The sequence below is a fragment of the Podarcis erhardii genome, assembly GCF_964252035.2.
Source record: "Podarcis erhardii genome assembly, chromosome: 3".
NCBI lineage: Eukaryota > Metazoa > Chordata > Lepidosauria > Squamata > Lacertidae > Podarcis > Podarcis erhardii.
This window is the reverse complement of record NC_138507.1, coordinates 87,295,394-87,321,100: the sequence shown is the minus strand read 5'-3', so window position 1 is coordinate 87,321,100 and position 25,707 is coordinate 87,295,394. Positions and strand designations below refer to the sequence as shown.

The 25,707-nt window shown below is 39.2% G+C and overlaps 1 protein-coding gene across 2 annotated transcripts in view; it reads right to left on the bottom strand.

Annotated features, from left to right (window-relative positions):
* Positions 1-25,707, bottom strand: part of GLP1R (glucagon like peptide 1 receptor) — a 118,862-nt gene that overhangs the window by 17,091 nt on the left and 76,064 nt on the right. For both annotated transcript variants that reach the window (XM_081854190.1, XM_081854191.1), the window contains 4 exons: positions 25,021-25,174; positions 22,890-23,049; positions 8,820-8,880; positions 909-978 (listed from right to left, as the gene is read on the bottom strand). In XM_081854190.1, the coding sequence (XP_081710316.1) occupies positions 909-978; positions 8,820-8,880; positions 22,890-23,049; positions 25,021-25,174 (445 nt within the window). The remainder of the gene's footprint in view (positions 1-908; positions 979-8,819; positions 8,881-22,889; positions 23,050-25,020; positions 25,175-25,707) is intronic.

The window sequence follows — 25,707 nt, the reverse complement described above, 5'->3', positions numbered from 1 at the left end:
ATAAAATTTATATCAGATGAATTTGTAAATGTATTTGTAGCTCACTGCTACAAATTACAGTTTTGTTGGTGTCTTGTGGTGAGCGCACTGTTTTTCAGGTATGTTGTCGATGGAACCAATTTTTTTCAAGGAAATGATCAGGATAATCCATGTACCTTGACAGTAATTATTCTAGAGTCAAGATGTAGACGTGGTGTTGGTTAATTTATTGTTGCTTTTAATGATCCTCTGTTTATGATTGCCTTTCACTGTTTTTATTAATGTGCTTGTAAACCGCCCTGAGAGTTCCGCAATAGGGTGGTATACAGATGTAATAAATAGGTTAATTTATACTTGGCAATGTACATCGAAAGGTTTCTTTTAGACCAGTGGTTCCCAACACAGGGGGCAATTTGATTTTTAATGGGGAAATTCGAGAATGAGTTATTAACAGTAAATGGCCTTTTAGGCTTCCTCCACGTGAATAGGAGTTCACTTTTTGAATAAGAAGAATTATATCTCATGGGGAGGGGGATCAGGATTTTCGAGATGCTTAGGTGGTGTATGGCCAAAAAAAGGTTGGGAACCACTGTTTTAGACTGTATAAGTAAGAAGCACTAATTATGTATTTGTTGTCAATGCTACTTCAGAGTGCGAAGCATATTTCTTCTGGGGAGTTCAAATTACTGTATGTCTGGTCTGCTTGCAGACCAGTATGGAAACTGTGAAGAAGGTGCCATTTTAAGCTACAAGTGACTTGTTTATGCGATGGACACCAAGGTCAAGAATAAGTAAAGTGTCCCCACAAACTCATCCTCTACAAACATACATTTGTTAGTGGAGGTGCACACCAGTACAATAATATTTCCATCTCTTTCGTTTGTCTCTGGAACACACTAACTTTTCTGCAAAGATTCCTAATCACTCACCCCTATAGCAACAAGGATGGGCACCCTGATGATCAGCCAGTAGTTCATGTTAAGATTCTTGTTCCAGCAGCTAGAGAAGTAGAACAAGACAGGCAGGGGGAAACTTTAGTACATACATGCAATAATTTCCTCATCATCACACGTCTCGGCAGCGTAGATGGAAAACAACAGCAAGTGCTAGCAAACCAGCACAGTACATTGCACAGATGGATGTAACTGCTTGCTTGCCGAAGAGAAAGCTTTAGGCTAATTTGCAACGATCACTGCTAAACTGGGTGCTCCTAAGCCTCTCTTTCTGCTTTTGTATGACAAATTTCTCTACCACAATTTGTCATGAATTATCAGTAAATGATTATGGAGAATTATTTTATTAGAAGTCAGAATACAAGCCATTGTGAATTTTGTTAGTCAATCTCCTCCCACATACTAGAAAGTCTGAGTTTGAAGCTAGCAATGTTTTAACCCCCGTTTTAAAATCCTTGTACCAACTCTTCTTTCTTCACAGTGTGTCATTTTGGTCAGAATTCTAGGTTTGCCACAATTTTCCTGCTCTCAGTTATCGGTTCAAACACCTAGCTTGTTTGGACTTTCAGTGATTACCTTCTCCATCCCATCTGAATTATTTTATGAAGATGACAGAAAGAAAACAAGCCTATGGCATCCACCGTAGTTTATTGGTGTAGGCTTCCTCCTCAAAAATAGCCTATTTTTGTTTAGAAAATTCTCTGCAGTTAAGAAAAGCCAAGCATGTTCTCCCAGTAACATGCAGAGTGCCTCCTCTTGTTTGAGAAGAACACTTGATAAATTGATCATTTTGTAACTAAGGCATTCAGCAGTACTGAAGACTAGCAATATATGCATTCTCATGATGTGTGTATCTGTGCGTGTGCCCACAGAGGTGTCTTGTATGTCGCATGTCACATGGCATTGTACAGTGTGCATCCCTCCCCACCCCCTGCAAAATTCCTGGCAGCGAGGTCAGGCCACCCAGTGTTAGGGTGGGGTGACATGATTTGCCCTTTACTGCAATGGTGTCCCTGAATGCAATGATTTCCTTTTCCTCATAAGTTGTGATCCACCTTATATGGAATGGAGTAAAGATATGAACTGCTCCTCAGCCAATGTCAACAAAGCCTGCCTAGCCCCATCCTGTATAGTTTCTTGTTCCCACAAGAGTGTGACAGAACGTTGGCTAGATGGAGAGCTCATGAAAACTGACTGATAAAAGGTTAAACCAGTTGTGAGACGTATGGGTTATGTATCATGAATTATCAACCTCACCATGGGCATTACAAACAAACATATATGCACCACACTACAATAAATGCACAGGCTATGATGTGGGGATGGGATATTATAGCTCCATTGGTGCATCATTTATGTTACCCACTCTGCAGAATACAGAAAGCCTGCGGACATGCATCCAAACACATGAGCTAACAAGTAAACACTCTCAAAGCATGGAAAAAGATGGAGTGGTAGTTTTAATTCCAGAATGGTCCCCTCGGTTTCAGGTGGTTTTTCCAGTGGACTTTGCATCACAAATTTATTTTTAAATATCAGTTTTTTCCTAGATAACGTTCAATGACGTTTTAGCCACTGGCCACATTCACATGTATAGACCATGGACTACCATGAACAAGCTGAGGGCTAGTGCACACTGCAGAACTGCTCTCCTTTTGCTCTTTCCTATGCTGAGCTGAGAGCAACAAAATATGATGTTAATCCAAGCTTTTTTTCTTGGCTTACCATTCAGGGTTTGTTTGGGAGAAATGAACCACAACTGCTCCTTTAGACAACATGGTAAACCAAGGTTGTTGCCCACCACTCAAGAAAGGCAGCATCAAAACAGGAGCAGTTTATTCACCTGCATTAGCGTGGTACTAGTTCACAGCAAGCCATGGTTTATGGGTTTCTGTAATGTGTGAACATGGCTACTAAAGCATAGGAAAAGTATGTTTATGATATTATTACCAGTAGTTCTCTGAGGAAGGACCTGGTCGCAGGAAAGTTACTTCAAGGATACATGTGACCAAGGAACAGCTTTATGGCATATTATTTGGTCCGACTTAAGAATTATTGCTGGAGAATAAGTGTGCTGGGGAAAAGGTTTGCTTTCCTCTGAATAGCGTTAGAACAAATTTAAATGTTTTCTGGTATAATGATATAGGTTGAGTAATGGTGCTGGGCATTAAATTCTGTTTGACTTCTTTATGCATTAATTGGCTTCTTACAGCACACCACAGCTTTAACTGCTTTTAAATGTATACCAATGTGCAATCAAAACATCATTACAGTAAAATTAAAATGCCAGAAAAACAAAAAGTGGTAGGAAAATGTAAGTAACTTATCTGCACACACTGCCTAGTTCCTTTGTACATTCCCAAGCCTATGTTATTAAATCCCAAAGCTTAATGCAATCATCAGCATCCATTATAAATGCTTCAGTAAGATCTAAATCTAAGTTGAGGAGTCAAAGACAGCAGAGCACAGTTACCACTTCTCAGAGTAGTATTTAGAATTTCACTAGATCACATTCACTCTGGAAAAGACTCATATGTTCAACGATGCCAACTCTGCTGTTGTTATTGTTGTTGTTGTTGTTGTTGTTGTTGTTAGCAGATGCCCATCTGACTGGGTTGTTCCAGCCACTCTGGGCAGCTTCCAATAAAATATTGAAACACAGAAAACCTCAAACATTAAAAACCTCCCTGTATAGGGCTGCCTTCAGGTGTCTTCTTTGTTTATATATTTCTTTGTCAGAGAGGCCAGATTCTCATTGAGGTGGTAAGCTTTTGTCTGGGCTGTACCACTTCCCTGCGGGTAACAACTAAATCTTATTCCATTCAGAAAATTTTCTCTTCGTGGAAAACATCAGGGAAAGGGTTTCTTAGCCTAGTTATGTTTTCTATGTACAGGGAATTTCCTATATAGAGGAACATTCAGTTATGCAAAATTTCCACTTGCAGCCTGAAAGGAGACCCTGCAGACACAGGTTTACCATATAAGTGGAGTCTTTATTGAAGATCAAATTACATTTCTGTACATGCCATGGGGTATACCTTAAGTGTGTGTGTGTGTGTGCTGGGAAATATTTGGGATCAAATACATTCATTCATCTTTTCTAATCCTCAAGTGCTGCAAATCCACAGCAGATCAGAGTGAAAATAAGAGGCTGAACAAGAGCATCTAAGTCTGCAATTCCTAAATTCCACACTGGACTCTGCCATCATTCTGAGGACTGCTCACTGTTCAGCACAAGCAGTGCAAACATTCCTGGGCCAGATGGCCCTTAGCAAGCAGAATTTCAAATATATTTCATAACTGCATGCATGAGTAAACAAGGGCTTAAGAATGAAATTGCTACACCAGAATTTGGTGGTTTATGATGTTATGCCAGTACTGCAGAAAGCTAAGACAGTACGCACATTCTGAATTGGGTATCTTGCATGTGGCCCCCAACTACGGCATGGAAATGTAGTCTCCCTTTTTTTGTTTTTTTTAAATTCAGGCCCAAAATAGATCATCATAATGGTTCAATGTGATCAGTCTTTACCACAGTACCTAAGCAGCAGCCAAAGGGCACCATACAACAGAAATAAGTTTTGCAAGACTGACTAACAACTGAGGCAAGTGAGCAGCCAACATATTACCACAAGGAGGCAAAAAACAAACACACAAACAAAAACAGGAGAGGATTCCTTTCCAATTTTATTTACATTTGGCCTTGCTTGGTAAACAAGACTCATCCACTGAATTGCAACTAAATAAAAATTCCACTCTTTCTAACAACCTGTTTTATAAAAGCTAACTTGTACCATTTATGTAAAAGAGCTGCCCACTTATGATGGGGTTCTCTGTCTTTACTGTTTAAAATTATTGATTTTCAGTACCGTACACACTTAGAACTGTCAGTTGCTTTGAACCACTGTGGTCTGGACATTATAAATTTCTTAATATCCCTCCTAAGCAAGGAGTTATTCCAGTCACAAATGCAATTTACAATCTGCTGCACATCTACTGTAGCATCACAGAGACAAAGGGTAAGTGTTGAGCCTAAAGCACAGAAACCTTGCACTTTATAGAGAAGAAAAGGCACAAGGTTAGTTATTATACCATTTTAGAAATATTTATACAAGTTTTAATTTACCCAAATTGCCCATTAGGGCCTGCTGAATGCATCAGACAGTGGGTTTTGTTTAATAGAAATCATAAGCCAGCTTTGAGTAATACAAAAAGCAAGCAATTCAACATGAACATTTCCTGACACATTTTTACATTGTGAAAAAAACTACTGAGTTTGCAGCATGCTTAGTAGCAGGGATTGGAAGATGTCTGGTTTTTTAAGGTACTGTATACTGATCATCAGGGACGCGGGTGGCGCTGTGGGTAAAACCTCAGCGCCTAGGACTTGCTGATCATCAGGCCGGCGGTTCGAATCCCCGCCACGGGGTGCGCTCCTGTTGCTTGGTCCCAGCGCCTGCCAACCTAGCAGTTCAAAAGCACCCCCGGGTGCAAGTAGATAAATAGGGACCGCTTACTAGCAGGAAGGTAAACGGCGTTTCTGAGTGCTGTGCTGGCTCGCCAGATGCAGCTTGTCACGCTAGCCATGTGACCCGGTAGTGTCTCCGGACAGCACTGGCCCCCGGCCTCTTAAGTGAGATGGGCACACAACCCTAGAGTCGGACATGACTGGCGCGTACGGGCAGGGGTGCCTTTACCTTTACCTTACCTATACTGATCATCAGAACAAAAATGGTCCTAGTCAAGTTCTTACTTAGTTTGATCTGGCTTTAGACTAGAACTTCAGAAAATGCTAGGAATATTTTTGACAGGCAATTTGACACACACAAAAGTGTTACATGACTTATGAGCCAGGTGTACAATTCACATCCATAAGAACTCTCTCAGAGTAATTAACATCTTGTCTGGTGTGCTTTAAAAGTGGGGGAGTAGGCTGAGAAGAAGGGTACACTCTGTGTTAGTTGAACACACCCTCCCTCAGATGGCATGGCACCCAGCTCAAAACTCTATGTGCTCAAAACTCTATGGGGACTTTTGACCTTTGAGTCTAGGAATAAGAGTTGGAGGAATTGCTAGTTATTACTGCCATTAGTTTAGGGGTTACACTACATTAATTGTCCTGTTGGTAAGGTCTATAAAAGGTAAAGGACCCCTGACAGTTAAGTCCATTCGTGAACGACTCTGGGGTTGCGGCGCTCATCGCGCTTTACTGGCCGAGGGAGCCGACGTTTGTCCGCAGAGTTTTTCCGGGTCATGTGGATAGCATGACTAAGCTGCTTCTGGTGAAACCAGAGCTGTTCACGGAAACGCCGTTTACCTTCCCGCCGGAGTGGTACCTATTTATCTACTTGCACTTTTTGGCGTGCTTTCGAACTGCTAGGTTGGTAGGAGCAGGGACCGAGCAATGGGAGCTCACCACATTGCGGGGATTCGAACCGCCAACCTCCTGATCAGCAAGCCCAGTGGTTTAACCCACAGCGCCACCTGCCTCCCTTTGGTTTATGCCCACTTAATTTTCTTTGATACTGTACGTCTTTAAATAATTGCTGTTATTATTGTATTTAAGCTATGTATCATTGTTATTATGCTTAGACTGTTGTTTTTTTAAGCACAGCTCTGCAGATAATGTGGTATGTAAATGGACTGTGAATAAGCGGCAGGCAGCCATGAAAGGGTGATTGTGGCAGGGGATTATGGGAGGAAGTAGCCTGGATCAGCACGCTACCAACCATTCCAAGACTGGGGCTGCTCCTTGTGCCAGAACAACATTTTGTACCCAAGTCATGAACATTAATACATGGCTCCATTTAACAAACTACCCCGGAGGGCAATGTCCCTGCCCTATGACTAGGTAGGTTAGATGAAAGGGTTGTAAGCAGCTCAGCAGCATGTCAGGTGTATGTGACAACTGGGGGATGCAGTGTATGTATTAAGATGCATAGCATAAAGAACCATTACTTCCCCCCACATTTATGAACCCTGAGCACAAGAGGGAAAGAAACAGAACTGAGGAGGAAGAGGAAATAATGATGGAAGGACAAATAGCACAAAAGGGGAGCACTCAGTAGCTAATTCACCCACCCACTGAGTAAATTCTCCTAACACAGAACTGGGAGCCCAAAGCATTGGAACACCACCACCAGTTACAGAAGAGAGAAAGTAGTAGATTTTTAAAAAAACTGTTATTTTCACACGTTCAGGCTTTTTCTTGGCACTCTAGAAGAACGTGTCGGGAAGTGGGCATCATGGTGGCAAGCTCTGCCCCCGCCCACGTCACTTCTAGGTAGGCATGTTGCGGGTGTGCAAACGACCACAACCACTTTTATGTTGGTTGGCACAGCCTTCCACTCTTAACATTCACTGAGTGACATTTGAAAGAGGATTACAAGTAGTAATACCTGCTGCATTTGTTGTTCCAGCATGATTAGTGGGCTGCTGGTGCTGAATGAGAATATCACCTCACTATCACAAACAGTGTGATTGCCACTGTGGCAGGAACAATCAGGCCAGGCTGCCCTACTGCAATCCCTGTTGCCCAGCTGCATGTGTTTGATGAAGAGGTTTATTAAGGCATGCATAACCTGATGAGGAACTGAATGCTAAATTATGTTTTTTGAAGCTATGTTATTTTTGCTCAAATTTGAACAGTAAAAGGTAAAAGAACAAGAAGTACATGGTAATGTCTTTTTATTTCTTTTGTGTGATATAGTTTGATGTAACAAGAGGCCATCCACACAGAAAATAGGGGTGTGTATTTATAAACAAGTCTGAATAACTCAAGTAAAGGCAAATAGGAAATCAGACACATATTGAGAATAACATATTTTCATCAGAGGAATGTTGTTTAGAGACATAACACACACAGTTGGAAATTTTTGCCAGCCTCTGGGCAGAATATATTACTGGCAGTATCACTGAACATAAGATAGTAAGTAGAGCCCTGCTGGATCAGACGAATAGAACTATCTAGCCCAGTTTCCTATTTCCCACAGTGGCCAGAAAGCTGCTTATGGGAAAACTGTATAGGCAGGACAGCTGGTATTCAGAAGTACGCTGCCTCTAATCTTGGAGGCAGTATAATAATAATACAATAATACATTTTTATTTATAGCCCGCCCTCCCCGGCCAGAGCCGGGCTCAGGGCGGCTAACACCAGTAAAATTATAATTTAAAAAAATGGATCATTTTCAAGCATCACAAGGAAAACACTTTTGTATATGGGCATCATAACGAGCAGCCACTGGTAAAGTCTTATTCTGTATTAGAGTAATCTAAGCAAGTAGGCATCACCGCATCTTGTGACAAAAGTGTTTTCCTTCTGGTGCCTGAAAATGATCCATTGGAAATATAAGATCCCCAGCTCATGTAACCTTGAGTAAAAACACAACCTTTTCCCTCTACAGCCACACCGTTATAGGATACACACTTTCCCCATCATGGAGATTAACTTCAGAATCAAGATTGGTTAACAGATTATGCTTGTCCATAACGGCCACTACTGGAAATTGAAGTTTCGAGACATTCTGACCAGTGTGGTGAGTTATTAGGGGCAGCGAGAGGAAGGGGCCAGGATATAGAATAGAATACCTTTCCAAAGACACACGTATTTAATGATGCTGAAAATGGTTGGCCAGCAAAAGCTTGTGCTTATTTATTTATTTTTGCCAAAATGTCATCAGAACTCTTCTTTTTTCTTAATGAGATGCTTCTCTAGCATAAAACATGATCTGCTCTAGCCAGGCTGCAACATGAGCAAATGGATAAGATGTCAGTCAATGGAACAGCCACTGTCAAAGCAATCAAGCCAAAGGAAAATGGGCACCTCTCCCACCCCACAGCAAACACAACCCTCAAAAGCGATCAGCTATGAATCAGAACTGAACCAACCCCACATCTTCATAAAGGTACTTGACAATCCCCCAGGGGATAACAAACAGCATTGGCACACCTGGAAAAAAGAGGGAACAAGATATGCACAGAAAATGAGAAACAAGAAAAAGGAAACAGGAAGGCGACACAAAGTTTTTTATATAACGCAGAACAACTTTAGTCAAGAAGAGGTTGGAGACAGTAAGTTGAGCCCATTATACTTAAATGAATTAAACACAAACACCCTTTCCTGAAGAAGTTTTCACATTACAAAATCCATAAGGTGGAAGTACTGAATTTAATCTGAAATTTATTCAATAGAACTATGGAATGCCAATGCTAATATTAATACATCGTGGCAGTTTCATTAGATAGCCTGAAGCCCAGATAAATGGGACAGATTGCTAGAAGCTATCTTCACTTCTGGAGTCATTTTTTAAAAAAAATAAATTAAAACAAGAACAGTAGTAGATTGGACAAGATGATGAGGGCCAGTGAGACCAGTGAAGTGCCATCCTTGAAGTTGTTTAACAGACACCCAACATCTGTTTACCAAGACAGATGAGGAAGAACAGTCCAGCTGCAATATTGAAGATACTCACTGGGTGTCTCACCACAGATCATTTCCAAACCCAGGTGTTTCCTTTAATCTAATGAAACCTATTTAATTACTTTGAATGTTTAATTTCTTGCAAAGCGAAGAAGGTAAATTGTATTAATAAAAGCCTCAAACCTTAACACTGGTTAGATGAGATATGAATGCTCGAAGAAAACAGGCTTTATTTCTTTAGAGCAAACAAATAGCTGAGCGGAGCAATAGCCCCTGTGATTTGCAGAGGGCCTGGATGCCTCAGAAAGACCGTCATATTTTATTGGGTTACCTGGTTTTTGAAACAAGCGATGTATTTTAATACGTACAAACCAGACAAAAACAGTTGCTGCTGCTAAATTTGAACGATTCTGTTCTTGTCAGTAGTTTAAAACACAACCCTGAGATCTGAAAGCAATTTGCATACCTATGAGCTGACAGCCTGTGCTTTGCACTGATATACTGTACACAAAGTTACCAACATCTAATTAGAAGTTATAAATCTGGTCAGGTGTATGCACGCATGTTTTACTGCCAGTACTGGGCAATAAATCCCTTGGGTATATAAAGGTAGAAAGGATGAGACAAGGTGGTCAGGTTGCGCACTGCAGGGATGTGCTTGCTGACCGGGTGGCTTTTGCTACCAAACTGCCGTGTTTGCCATAGCCAGAACTCAGGTGCCTAGCAGTTTTGAAGCGAAGCACTGAAAAACAAAGCAGTGATTTCTATATACTCAGGAGACTCCCTAGGTGCATCCAAGTATATCCACCTGCAAGTTAAAAGCAAGAAGTACAATTGTACCTACCTGAATCATAGTTTTCCATTCCCAATGAAAGAATAGCAGAGAAAAATGAGTGTTTTGAATTCTACACTCCTCTGTCCATATAGCTAAAAAATGCTCAGGTTCAAGGATGGCAGCTCTAAGCCTGAGACCTCTAGCACTACATGCAGTCGCCTCATGGTAAGCTATAGACTATTCATCCAGCTATCCTTCTTGTGAGATGAAGCCTTTGGGGGATCAGTGTCCCAATAATGGAATCCTTTCTCCTCTCAGGTACAGCTGGCACCAAATCTATTGAGTTTTCAGTGCCAGCTAAAGACACTCTTATTCATCTAGGCCTTTACAGAAGTCTGCTGAATTGCTTATCTCATTGATTTATGTACGTTGTTTGGGCATCCTGTTTTAATATGTATTTAGTATTGATTTTAATGTAACCTGCTCTGGCAGTGCCTTGAAAATGAAGTGCAGGTAAGAGATATTATAAATAAACAACATATAACATAAGTCCAGTATTATCTACTCTGGCTGGCAGTAGTACCACACGGAAAAATATGAAGGGGGAAAAAAATAATCATAAAGATGTGCCCTCTTCCATCTTTTTTATCTAACCCCCCCTCCCCACCTGCATCAGGAGCAACAAGAAGAATAACAACAACAACAACAACAACAGAACAAGCAGCTTCCTTCTCCCGGTTAGCTAAAGACCCAAACGTGTGCTCCTCAGAAGGGTTTGTTTCACTTAGAATTATGCAAAAGATATCATATGCTTCCACCACTCTCTTATGCAAAGAAAACTTAAACCTGTAAAATTATTCCTGGAACTTTTCACAGCTTAGAAATGGGGTAAGTGAAATACTATCCCCGCAAAGAGATGGCAGCTGCATATTCCCAATGCAACTAGAATCTTCTTCATTCAGGACTAAGTTTTTCATAGTATTAAAATGTGTTGCAGGCTCCCCAACAGGAGAACAGGTATGTTTTGTTTTCCCAAACTCCTGCTTCACAATCCAAAATCGACTGCCTCAGGCCGTTTAATCCTTCTAAAACTAATTATACGCAATATGTTCTCAATGCAATTTGTATTGGCACTTGTGATTTATAGCAAAGTCAAAAAAGTTGTTACCGCTCATGTAATTTGATTTTAAAACTCCCTAAGGCTTCCCTGAAAATAGATTTTGCAGTCAGATTGTCTTGTCTTAGTCTTGGGTTACTGCCTGCTTCAGCCTAGATTGAGCCCTCTGACTGACCTTTGGAAGTTAATGCATATTGAAACTACCACTACTTAATCAGCCATTAAGCAGATTCCAGCATCTCCTGCTACTGCCACCTAGATTCAACAGGAAAAGGTAGTTTTTACATCTTAAATAGGATGGCGTGCACAAGACAGCTCTACAGCAATACCTTCACTATGTCTATTTAGAGTCTGAGAGTAGCTGCTACCATTCTCCTGCCAGCCTGAAATAAAGCACTCCAAAGGATAGTTTGCAATGAATTCTGCTGTTAAAGCAGCTGCTAATTTGCACAGCTGCAGTTACAGCTTTAAATTAGTTCTGTTTGAACTAATTATATTATAGAAGGGCAAGGAGTCAACTTAGTGAAGAGAGATATAAAAAGAACTGAAATAGTCCGTTTTCTGTATCAAATTTCCAAAAGAAAGCCTTTCAGAAGCCATTCTCAGAAGAATGCCAGAGATAGGACCACTACTTTAGGAAATGAACACCTGCTTGCTTTGTGTGCACTGATGTTAATTTTTCTGTTTTAATTAGATAAACTTTTATCACAGATCTCTGACAAGGTACCATAGCCTGCAGCTGCAGAATTCCTTGTTATAACATAATCTGATTAAAGTCCTACTGAATTCAAGTGAGTGTTACTCCCAGGTAAGTGGAGCTAAATATGCAACTTTGGTCTACACAAACATCTACTATATTCCAAGTTTTGCAACAGACTAATTAATGAAATCTTAATTTCAAGCCCTTTTGGTCCTTAATATTTTCCTGAAATTTGAATGCTCTGTTTCTGCACTGAGTTTCAGATGGTTGCTAGGCGACAACTACTTTCCGTGCTTTCATAAGCAAACCTATAGTCGTAAAAAGGTTAACAATACTCTGTCAAAACTGGTTGATTGTTTGCTACATTTATGGAACTGAACTCTGTCAAGTATTTTGTAGGGAGCGGAGAGCAGCATTTGAAGGATATACAGCTTCAGAATGGTGATGCTTCAGGCTTAGAGATATGTCAAGTAACAGGGAAAACATCATATTAAGTTAAGAACAGATCTATATTTCCTAGTTTCTCTTCAGCTCACACTGAGGCTGCATTCAGACAGCAGTTTATTCCAGTTCCCCAGCATTCCCCTAACTGTTAATTTCTGCATCATATCTGAGCTTTCAGACGACATACAAGTTACTTCCAGAAATATAGTGGAATACAGCACAATTTTAGTGCTCATTTCCATATTGTTTGTTTCCAGGAAAAGTTTGCAAGTAACACAGAAATGAATCCTAAACTTGTGCTATATTCCACTATTTTTCTAGAAGTTGTTTTTACATCTTGTGAAAGCTCAGATATGACATGGAAATCAACACTGAGAGAAATGTTGGGGAAATGGAATAAACCACCCTGTGAATGCAGCCTGGCAGTGTTTTAATCCATCTGTGGAATACATAATGCTAACCTCTGCCCCTGTAGTGATGTATGGAAGTGAGAGCTGGACCATAAAGAAGGCTCATCGCCGAAGAATTGATGCTTTTGAATTATGGTGCTGGAGGAGACTCTTGAGAGTCCCATGGACTGCAAGAAGATCAAATGCATCCATTCTTAATTAGCCCTAAGTGCTCACTGGAAGGACAGATAGTGAAGCTGAGGCTCCAATACTTTGGCCACCTCATGAGAAGAGAAGACTCCCTGGAAAAGACCCTGATGTTGGGAAAGATTGAGGGCACAAGGAGAAGGGGATGACAGAGGATGAGATAGTTGGACAGTGTTCTCGAAGCTACAAACATGAGTCTGACCAAATTGCGGGAGGCAGTGGAAGACTGAAGTGCCTGGCGTACTCTGGTCCATGGGGTCACGAAGAGCCGGACATGACTAAACAACAACAACAACTTCTGCCCCTATTCATATAGGAGAAAGCCAAAGGCAATGAAAACTGGAGCCACAACTGAAGAAAGAATGATTCTTTAGTAGGAAACATAGTAGACTCAAATCCTTTCCAAAACACAGTTTACTTGCTAACATCTGACATCAGATGGAAAAATAGCCGGGACTATTCTCTAGTAGCCCTTGTAAAAAGGGATAATTCAAAAAGCAGCAACACATATAAGAAAACTTGGTTCCCTACTAAAGAACTGGTAACTAGTGAAGAACAGTGTAGTATGTCCTAATAAAGATGTTAATATTCTATTTGACAAGTTTCTTATAAGAAGAATAGAGTGATAATAGACTAATAGAAAGAGCCCATCTCCCATAATTCCTCTCCTATGACACAAGGCCCTCTTGGCTCCTTCCTAGTCAGATTCTATTGTGGTTGCCAACTTGCTATAATAGCTCCTTGTCACCAGTAAGGGACAACAGAGAGAATAAATATACCTCAAAGAGGGGAAGGAATCTTAATTTTCTCATCCTTTCATTTCATTTCCCCTTTTTGAATGGCATGTTCCTTTCTGCCTCTTTAGCTGGATGTAAAAAATGCTACAGAAGGTACTCAATTTTTAAAAAACCTTTCCCCCACATAGTCCAAAGCTCACCAACATTTGCTCTTGTAACACCAAACAATAGTTTAGCATTGCATCTAAACTAGCTCACTTAAATTACATATATCTTATAACTAACTGCCTGATGTGGTGTTAATTTTGATTTTTATAATTCTGTTAGTTAAAACAACTGGGATCAGATTCACAGTTACAAAGAGATCTCTGATACATTATAAAAATTGTAATTAATGAAATGAATACAATGAAGTGGATGGGCAGAATTGTGCTACAGTTGATGTTTCTATTCTAGAATTTACCTACAAGTTAAAGCTAGGGAACAGTGAAAAGGTTTTGGATTTCGTATGGCACGAAAAGCAACCAAGGAAAACAAAAACTATTCTTATTAGATTCTCTAAAGCAGGAGGTTTATGTTTCCCTGACACTGTAATATTCCCTTATATTATTTTGCCTGCCAAATACATTTTTTTGAACAATGAGATTCTGGAAGAGATCATATATATTGGAAAAATTGAGAAGTTTATTTCAAAAAATATATTCTGAGACAATATGGACCAATGCAATAAATTCAGCATTAAGGTTGAAAATAGTATTGTGACTGAAAGCTTTCCAAGGGTCTGAAAAAAGTGGAAATTAAAACAATTAGGTCCAAACACAGCTGCGTTGTCAGGAGTTGTTTATGAAAGATCTTAAAGGGACAATTTAATTGGAAATGTTGACAGATCAAAAAAGAGTAGTTCCAATAATCCATATTGATTGAAAAGTGATAAAGTTAGACAATTTAACAATGGATACATATACTCAGAGGATAACCAGGCAGCTGGTGGCTGTCACAGGCTAGAAAAAAACTGTCTGCATTGTTAAAAGTACACTTGGAAACACAAAATGAATCAGAGAGAGACTAAAGGGGTTTAGCACAGTGTTAAAATTGAAGGGGGAAAACTGCATCCCCTTTAATGGATAAAAATCTCTGCTTGTCTACCCCTATCTTAGAAGCACACATACGATAGATTTCCATAATCATAGTACTATTTTCAACCTTGCTACTAATTCCTAACATTATGTTTGCCTATTTCATTTCATTGCAGACACACACTGTGCTAATGGTTTCAATGAGGTTTCTACAATAGCCATGGTGCCTTTTTCTCAGTAGTTTCAGGCATTCAGAACACATCAGTGTATGTGTGGCATTGAACGTATTTGCTTTAATGTGTATTAATTTGCACTTATTAACACCAAGTTTCATCTACTGCTCTGTTGCCTGGTGAGAGAGAGATTCTTTGAGAACTCTTTGCAGATGAACTGTTCTATGTTGTGCTACAGTAAAGCGTCATCTGGTTCTCCAAGTCAAGTTTCATTCTGTATGCAGGTAGCCACAGTCTTTCTTTCTTTGCCTACACTTTGCTTAAAGTGATGGCTAGCTGGTACAGGTCAGCTGAGAGGTCTCAGAATCTTATAATGAAAATTATCAGTAGCCAAAGACAGCTTCCTAGTAGCTGCGATTTATATGATAGCAATGTAACATTATCTTTAAAGAATGAACCTGAGGGGTGGGAGTGCAGCTAAGAAATTATGGTACTGTAATGGTTATTTTATAATAACCATTCTTAAGGAAATCAGCCCTGAGTGCTCACTGGAAGGACAGATCCTGAAGCTGAGGCTGCAATACTTTGGCCATCTCATGAGAAGAGAAGACTCCCTGGAAAAGACCCTGATGTTGGGAAAGATGGAGGGCACAAGGAGAAGGGGACGGCAGAGGACGAGATTGTTGGACAGTTATCTAAAAGCTACCAGCATGAATTTGACCAAAATGCGGGAGGCAGTAGAAGACAGGAGTGCCTGGCTGCTCTGGTCCATGGGGTCATGAAGAGTCGGACATGACTAAACGACTAAACAACAACAACAACAGTTTGAAGAAAAGGAAAGAAAGAATTATAAAAGCTAAAATAAACTGCAAATAGAAATTAAAAATGAGTATGACATATGAAAAACAGGCAACTAAGTACTTAGGGACTCAGCTACACTCATCAATTATATCACTATAACTGCATTATAAACATGCAACAGCAGCTGGAGCTATAGAACTGTGATCCATCGCCAATGGGATTTTCTATTAAGAGCTTTTATAATGTGTTTCGCCATGGTGGTTTTTTATGTGTATAGATCCAGCCCAAGTAAAGGGACAACACAGATCAGCCAGTGGCACCAAGATAAGTGACCAAGGTAATCAAGGTCAAACATAAGTTTGCAGGAACGAAAGGGTCAAAGGCCAATGGCATTTCCATTGGTGTTGTATATAACTGATCACAGAGATACCATGTGTGCAATCTGAGTTGTATTCATACAAAACTATGAAGTTAGATTTTTTTTGTAGCCGCTGCTTTTATTGTTTTGTATAATATTTTAAATATTTTATTCTTTTAATTTGTGTGAGTTGCTGAGAGAATGTATGTTTACTGGGTAACCATACAAATGTAATTAAATATATACAGTTCTTCAGCATCACAGTGAAATTCTTGGAGGGCAGTAGTTCCAGAATATGTTTCTTTGTACTCTATATATGACACTGCCTTGATGCTGTCACTATATCTATGAAAACAGGAATAATGGAGTAAAATAGATGAAAAGAGATTGCTTGTAAAGATACTTCAACCAAATTGTGAGTATTAATTAACGATGAGTTAATATTCACAGTAGTTGTACCTGAATTTGCTTGTTTTCCTCATCCTTCCCTATCCTCATTGCCTTTTGTATTGTGCAGTGCATTTTTGTCCATTTTTAAAAGTGAGCACTGTCTTAAGGAAGAATGGAATAAGAAAACAATCCAGCAAAGGGAGATGCAACAAACAGTTCCCCCACAATTTCCATTCTGCTTAATTCATTACACACCTTTGTTAGCTAGAAAACTCACTAACCCTCTAGCTTTGTGAATGGAAACATGTACTCTTACAATCCAGAAGTGATATAAAGAATTTTGAAGTATGTTTTTCTTAAAACCCATAGACTTTAATTTATGCTGAAAGCAAAAAAAGCAAAAAAAAAGGGGGGGGGGCTCATATCCAAACTGGCATTTATGCAACATAGCCCAGTAAATATGCACATAAAAGCTAATGCCCATCCACCAACTGTTTATTAACATTTAGCTGAAGTATCTTTAAAAACAGTTTGCTGTTTAGCAGTCCAGGTTTTCACAGGCACCAGAAAAAGGACAGTCACTGAGTATGCCTTTTCTCTCCTTGTGGGAAACTATTTCAAATGTGTTTTGAATCAAAATTAAATTGTAGTCTCTGTTCTGGGCTTAAGACTCCTCTTTTCATCTCATTTCTTTAGACTTCATAGTTGTAGAATACTCACCACTAGTACTTTGCAGGAGAACACTGGGAATAGTGCTCTGTTACATTTACCTCCATAGCTACAGAAGGACAGAGCGTGTGTGTACTCTAGGAAAATATTAATGAAGATGTCTCAGTTAAGTAGCCCTAAACAAAGTTATTATTCAGAAATATGCTATTTCACCAATTTTCCTCAATAGGTCCAAAGGTAGAATCCTAACCTCAAGATGCCAAAAAATCCAAATTCACCATAAGCAAAATTACAGAATGCTATTTGAACTAATAAAAATTAAATCTGATTACATATAGAACTCCAGAACTTTACCTAACATTAGCTGAAATGCTAATTATTTTGAAACCATGATTTATGTTCAAGATATTTCCTGGTCAAGCCTTACTGAATGGAATGAAGTATAGATGTGTAAGAGTTTGTGTTGTATACCGCCCTAAGCTCTATGGGTATAGAACAGTATACAAATTTAATAAAGAACAATAACAGTTACACCATAATAGATTGCCCATGTAACTTTATCCAGCAATTTTCTCAACTGATTTGTCATTTGTTCATGCAATAATTCTGGAAGTTACCTGCATGACCCAGTCAGGAATATGTCAATGACTGCCCATGCAGAAGCATTCTATTTAAACTACAGAATAGGGCAATAAGAGGGAATAAGAGGGAAAGCATGGAGCACTTGGATAATAATGAACACTGAGAAAGTGTCTCTAAGAGGCATAAGAAAAATATTTCATTCAATTCCATCCTACTATCCTTTGCATAACCTGGAAGTCGCCTCTATTTAAGAATCTGAGAAATAATGGAAGGTTAAGACAACATAATTTCCTGCCACTCTTATCCCTAAAATTTAATAGGATGGCACATCAGTGCTCTGCATTATCTGGAGAGTGAACAAAAGTGCACAACTTAAGCACAAAGTTATGATTACAAGCCATAATGATTAGGCAATGAGCAATAAAACCTTTCGAAGTGACGTATGGATTGCTGCTTGTTTAAGCAATTCATTCAGAAAGTAATTTGCATTAGTTAACAAGCTAGGGGAGATAACAGAAAGGGAGACCTAGGACATAATAAATTACTCAGGTAGTTCTGATTAGCACCAGTAGTCGTGTAAGCCAAACCAGAAGAAATCCATCAACACTGTAGAGGAGCTGCACTTCTAAGATCAACCTGCTGGCTATTGTGCAAGGTCTTCCCCACTGGGGTAGTTGCCATAGCAGCAAAAAACACTGTCACTTTTCATTTTCCCACATACAAAACTCATTCACAAGAATATCTAAAAAACAACAAAGTAAACATCTTGCTCTTCACCTGGTTATAACTGCCCAAGCATGTTCTTTATCTAGTCATTCACTAAAAACTGAGGGAAGACATGAAGGTGTAAAAACAAATCTGATTTTCTATATTAAAAACTAGCCAAGAGTCACTTTTCACACTATAGTACATTAAGTACTCATTATAGTTTTTGTCTATACCCGCTTGTACAATGCAATGTGTGATGCAACTAAACACATCTTAGTATCTATACACACAGTGAATAAATGTGCTGCAAGACACAAGACACAGAGTGTGTTTTTTTCTGTGCTCTCATATGGATTAAATGCATGTATCCGTGTTCTGGAACACAAGCCAGTATTACTAAATCTGCAATGTGTGAATAAGCCTCATGACACATTCAGGGCATGCCTTCAAAGCTGTCTTATACCACTTTAACAACCATAGCTTGCCCCAAACAATCCTAGGACTGTAGTCCATAAGGGTGCTGAGAATTCCTTTGGGGATGCCATGAGTTTAAAAGCGATATAAGAGTGATTTAAATGTATGGTGTTGAGGTGAGTGTAAGTTTGATCTGGGAGTCAGTGCTAGAACTAAAGAAGAGGAACAAAATCTACTGTTTCCTTGAACCAAGTCACAATTCCTTAATCCCACTGCAGCAAACCTCCACATCTACAAAATAAGTAGAGATAAGAAAGATGCAATTTTTTTAAAATAGCCAATCAAGTTCAGCTATTAGATTCAGGGAAAGAGAGAGAAATTTTTGTATATGGATGTTTTAAGATGGTCTATATCTGTAATATATCTAATAAAGGTTTGGAGAAAGAAAACATTTTTATAGCACTATCATAGTAAGAAAAATTCACAAGAACTCTACTGCTGAACAGAAAAATATATAACTGGGCATGATTCAACGTCCCATGAAGACAAGCATAATTTCACATTCTCTCTTTTAAACCCATACACAGACCTCCATTTTAATGTGCTGTTCTCAGCTCTCAGAGGAGAACTAGACTGCATTTGCTCAGAGTGCATATTGGATCCCTTCCCACATTGCAACCATTGTCTTCAAGTATTGCTAAGTTGAGCCTGCAATCAGAAATATTTCAGGCAACAAGACAGATAGAGCTCTGCTGTATTCCTCATAATGGATTTTTAGGTCTGTCTAGGTTTGGACAGACTATTAATTCCCCCCATTTCCATTTATTTAGATAAATGTCTAAAGTCAGACAATTTTTTTTATAAAGGGTAAAACATTTTGTCAGCTCTCTGCTTTGTAGGATTTTAAATAATTGTACAATTTGTAGGTTGTAAAGTGCAATTAGAACACCCCCGGCAGAATTGCTTTAGACATTTCTATCTATCTGAGCTCTTTATTATTTATATTTATTTATTGGCTTCAACAGAGTAGAATATTTTCATCATCAATATATCACTGTGCATTTGGTAGAGCTAGGTGAATAATTTACAACTGATCATTTGTATGAATTTTGAATTTTGCCAATAAGTTCATTTGCCAGAGTGTTCAGACCACAAGGTGAACCAGCAGAAGGGCAAAAACTTGCCAAAGCAATTTAGACATTAAAAATGCAACATATCTGTGAAATACAATTTCAGTGGTATTGGACACCATGTAGGTTAAGCTGTATTAATCTGCTGTTGTTGTTGCAACTCAATGCATGCTGGTTCCCCATCCCCCATATATTCTAGACATCTCAACAATACAAAATGTTTGGACAACTATGCTAACTATTCTTGATTAAATGACAATCTACATGATACCACATGACCTAAAGGTAGCATTGTTTTATAATTTTAACAAATCTGTTTGATAAGACTGATTCCGAGATAGTGGCTAATCTACTCACTGCTGCCAGGTTATGCAGAGAATGTAATTGGGCGGTAGGGCAAGGACCAATACAGCTCCTTTAATCTCAGATTGGTTATTCATAGATGAACTGTTGCAATTATGATTAAACGACCTGACTATAAAAGGATGCATGCTGGTTGTAGACTGGACAAGGTAACTGTTAGGTGGATTTGTGGCTGGTTAACTCGCCAAACCCAAAGAGTGCTCACTAATGGTTCCTTGTCATCCTGGAAAAAAGTGACAAGTGGGGTGAAGTACTGAAGGTTCAAGAAATTTGCAGATGACACCAAACTAACACAGGTATAGTTTCATGTTCAAGGAAAGTAATAGTACCACTCTATTCTGCCTTGGACGGACCACAACCTGAGTACTGTGTCCAGTTCTAGGTGCCACAGTTTAAGAAGGATATTGACAAGCTGGAATGCGGGAGGAGGGCAACCTAGATGATCAAGGGTCTGGAAACCAAGCTTTATGAGGAACAGTTGAGAGAACTGACTATGTTTAGCCTGGTACAGAGTAGACAGGGGAGATGTGGCAATCATCCTCAAATATATAAAGGGATGTCACATGGAAGATGGAGAAAGCTGGTTTTCTCCTGTTCTGGTGGCTAGGACCTGAACCAATGGATTCAAGTTACAATAAAGGAGATTCCAACTAAACATCAGGAAGAACTTTCTGACAGTAAGAGCTGTTTGACAGTGGACCAGACTCCCACAAGAGGTGGTGGATTCTCCTTCCTTGGAGGTTTTTAAGCAGTGGTTGGATGGCTATATGAGATTCCTGCTTTGCAGAGGATTGGACTAGATGACCCTCAGGGTCCCTTCCAACTCACAATTCTATGAAATACATTTATTGAAAAGTGGGCATTACTCATTATATTCTGGAATAGCAAGTTTCAGGAGGCTCTGCTTATGTATGTTGTCTTGCATGCTGGTAAACTGATTTGTGTTTTTTGTTTTGTATACACTGTGTGTGTTGCAAAATATCTAAACATCATGAGACACACAGTTGGATAAACCAAAGAACTTTAACAACATCCCCTATTTATACTTTCAAAACCAAATCAAATGAGAACACAAAGAAAAGGGTGCTCTGTAATAAAAGCACTTATAACTGCAAAGTCTAAAATGCAATCTAACCTTCTAAGTCTCCAGCCTCCCAAAGCATTCTAAAAAAGGACAATAGTAAATATAAACATTTCCTCCACTATAATAGGGTCACCATATTTTGAAGAACAAAAAAAGAGGACGCTATGACGGCCATTCAAAGCAAATAAATACAATTTGTCTCAAATTTTACCCCTGAAAAAGAGGATGTGTCCTGGAAAAAGAGGACACATGACAAGCCTATGTGGTTTATTGTGCAACATAATCTTCAATGTGTATTGATTATTTCATACATATGATTCAGTCAAAATACATTTAAAACATTTAAGTAGCCATGCAGAAAATTGGTGTCACAGTATAAACTAGAATCAACATGGTATAAGCTAGAATGATACAAATAAGAAAAAATAGCAGACACTGTCCTTACTTTTCCTAATTCAATCTAGTAGCAAGCAATTGGATGCTTTATGAAATTATTGATCAGGTTCAGGATGGGGGGGGGGGAGAGATATGAAAGAAGCACAGGAAGTCCTGTTTTTTAAGCACTGCCTTCTGTTTCCAGAGCTCTTAGCAAACATTGCTGGAACAACCACAAATGCTAGGAACATTAAAATAAAGCAGCAAGATCATTACCAAAGTTTTGCATTTGCGACTGAGCTCTGTGCTAAGCATCACTATTATAATAATCACATTTCAAGAATTCCAAAGGCTAATGGATAATTTATCACAGAGACTTCATAATAGTTTGACAAGCAGATATTAAGAATGTGCCTGATATATGTGATACATTTCTTGCCTGGCCAGTCACAATTTTGCAATGTATATAACTACCAGGCAGATAGCCTTTTCATGGCAAAAGCCACTTGAACTACAATTGGTTGGCAAAATCATAGTGCAGTTAATAGAGATTTGGTTTGCTGGTCTTCATACACTCCCTTGGAAATGAGTATTGTGAAATGCTCAGCTGAGCACTCTCTTCCACAAAGAATCCTATTATTTTCTCTTTGAAAGTAAAGGCATAGCTAGAGCATGCCATGTACTCTACAAGAAAGGCTATCGTTGTGGCCCACTTGAGAGCAGCTTCATCCCTGCCCCTTTGCATGCTTCTTAAAAGAAGACCATCCTCACCCCTGATGGGTGGTAGAGTAGCAAGCCCAAGCCTAGCAGAAGAAGATCCTAACACAAGTATAAAAATGATGGCTATGTTGTTGCCTTAAAGATGCATCTGAGTTTAGCAGCAGAAAGAGAAAAGTAGATCAAATGGTTAGTACTTCTTTTACTGCAAAAGACAATGCTACCCCTGTTCCTGCTTCAATTCCATTTATCCTAGAGCACTCAAGCAGAGAAATGCACTTTTTTATTAAAAACGGTGGCGGGTGGGGAGGGAGGAGAGACTCACTTACCCCAGCCAACAAAAAGGTAGAGCCGAAAGATTCTCTGCTCAGAAAAAACAGATAGTGCTAGCAGCGTATACAAGTACATTCCCTCCACCAACAGCCAATAGTAGTTGGCAATCACACAATACTGCATCATCACAAAGACCAAGCGACAACTAAGTGACTCCTGAAACAGAAGAACAGAGAAATTAGCAAATATAGGATGCATTGTGAAAGACAAGGAAGCAAAAGCAGGAGTGCATGTGACACGACAGATACCGGATTCCCCCAGCCAGTACTTGGCTAGAAATGGCATTTTTAAAAAAACTGATGAGAGTGTCAATTGTATTTTGAACAAAAGAGAACAAATTCAACAGGAGCATAGCTTTTCCACTACATCCCCCAAGTATGTGTGTACATATACCTATGTATCTGTCTATGAAAAGCTTATTCAGAGGGTCAGAGGTCCCTGTTAAACATGGCAGGATGGGCTGGTGAGGAAGTCATCTAAAATTAGACAGAGGCACCTTGTTCAAGTGGAGGTCACCTGTATAAGGGACCTCTGCTCAATTTTGACAATTTTCTCTTTTCTCATTGCATGCCCCATCCCACACTATCCAAGAGAGTCTCTCCAACTCTTCAGAGAGGCTTTCAGGGAGTGCAGGAGGCCGGCAAGTCCCCTTTGGCAACCTTCCTACTGTTTGAGTCTCTCAGGATCCAAGCCATTTCTCACAGCTACCAATCAGTGTAAAAGCAGGGAAGGTCAGTCCTCAAAAAATCAGGGAACAGAGATGACTGAATTCCCATTTTTTTGGGTGACACAGTTCAAATATCTTTTTTTTTATAATAATATTTATTAGCAATTTAAAAATTACAAAAGAAAAGAAAAAGAATTAAACAATACAATACAATACAATACAAAGACAAAGACAAAAACAAAAACACCACACAACCCAAACCCTAAAACATTAAATCAACCAAACAAAACAAAAACAATCAAAAACACATCCATTAATTTCGATATCATAACTTTCGTTCACTTGTTTCAGCGACCTCCTCACACCTCACTTTTTGTATTCCACTTCAATTAACTGTTTTAGCAATTCCTTTCCATCTTCCTCTGTTTTCTGTCCTGTAATTTATCTTAACATATTCTAACCTTGTTTTTTCCCTTTAATACATTTACAATCTGTCTGTACCTAATTCCTTATAACATTTCTGCTAAAGCCATATAACTTCATTCCATCATTTTTCTAACATTCATTAATTTTACAATATTTCTGTAAGTAATCTTTAAACTTTTTCCAATCTTCTTCCACCGACTCTTCTCCCTGGTCTCGGATTCTGCCAGTCATTTCCGCCAGTTCCATATAGTCCATCAACTTCATCTGCCATTCTTCCCAGGTGGGTAAATCTTGTGTCTTCCAATACTTCGCGATGAGTATTCTTGCTGCTGTTGTTGCATACATAAAGAAAGTTCTATCGTTCTTTGGCACCAATTGGCCGACCATGCCCAGGAGAAAGGCCTCTGGTTTCTTCAGAAAGGTATATTTAAATACCTTTTTCATTTCATTATAAATCATCTCCCAGAATGTCTTAATCCTTGGGCATGTCCACCAAAGGTGGAAAAATGTACCTTCAGACACAGTTCAAATATCAAACCAAAGTGGAATTGTTTACCAAGTATAATAATGGGACAGGGCAGAACTGTTCAGGAATCCCAGACCTTCTCCTTTGGGAAAACTCTGGTATCTTTCCCAACGTAGTCTTTGGTTTTTTGAGGTAATATTTCTAGATGTTTGTTGGGATACTGGAATAGTAGCTAAAGAGACATAGTTCAACACACACTTGTCAGAAAAAGAATTGGTTGCTTCCTTCTCATCTCAGGGAAAGAAAATGACAAATAAAATGGAGCAAAGAGGAAAAGTTTTAAACAACAAGAGCACCAAGGGAGACTTCAACTGTATCAGAAAAATCATTCACAACTGAAATTGTGACAGTTGGAAGACCAGCACTGAGAGCAAACCTCTAGAAGCGTGCAAATCTAACAAGACATCCCAGGGCACCTTTCCCTTCAAATGAAGATGGAAAGTTAAACACAAATATACTGAGTCACAGGATCACTGATACTAAAGGTGTTTTGGCCTCATCTCCCTACCTGATAAGAGAATAAACTCTCCCACTGCTGTTCACGAGGGGCTGTCCTATACATCCAAGTTATCACGGAGTCTTTAATGAAGATGGATATAGCACGGAGGATAAATGAGGTAAAAAGGTTCAAGTGAATGTAGTTCCTGGTGCAGTGCAGATGCCTGAAAAATAATCATGATGTTTAAGTTACTCAAATGTGTAGGCTGTAACAATTGTCAAACAGGGCAACAAGGGGACTCCGCTCAAAACTGAAGTGGGCAAATGAGTCACTTGGCATATAATTCAGGAAGAGCTGCAGGGATTTCTTCTTATGTTGAAGGCAAAGGAAAACTTATAATGCTTTCACCCCGAAACCACATTTAGACTAAAAAGATGTGTAGAAGTAGAGAACTATTTTGAATTTTTACTAAAGTGGTCACAGCAGAGGGATTTAAAGAACATAATTTTTTATACATCTTCAAATCTCTTTAGATAAAGAAATGCATTTTGTGAGGCATGCCTTAGCTTTCTGTGTACTGGGAAAATCTGCAGGGGGCTGTGGCAGAAGCATCGGCTTCCATCAAGAGAAGTTCTGATACTTACTACCTATTGTTTGAAAAGCAAGATAAGCCACTTAAGAACTATATGGACTGTTGTGGGAGCATGATTTCCCCTCTAGGCTCACAATAAGTAACAATGAACATTCATTATGAAT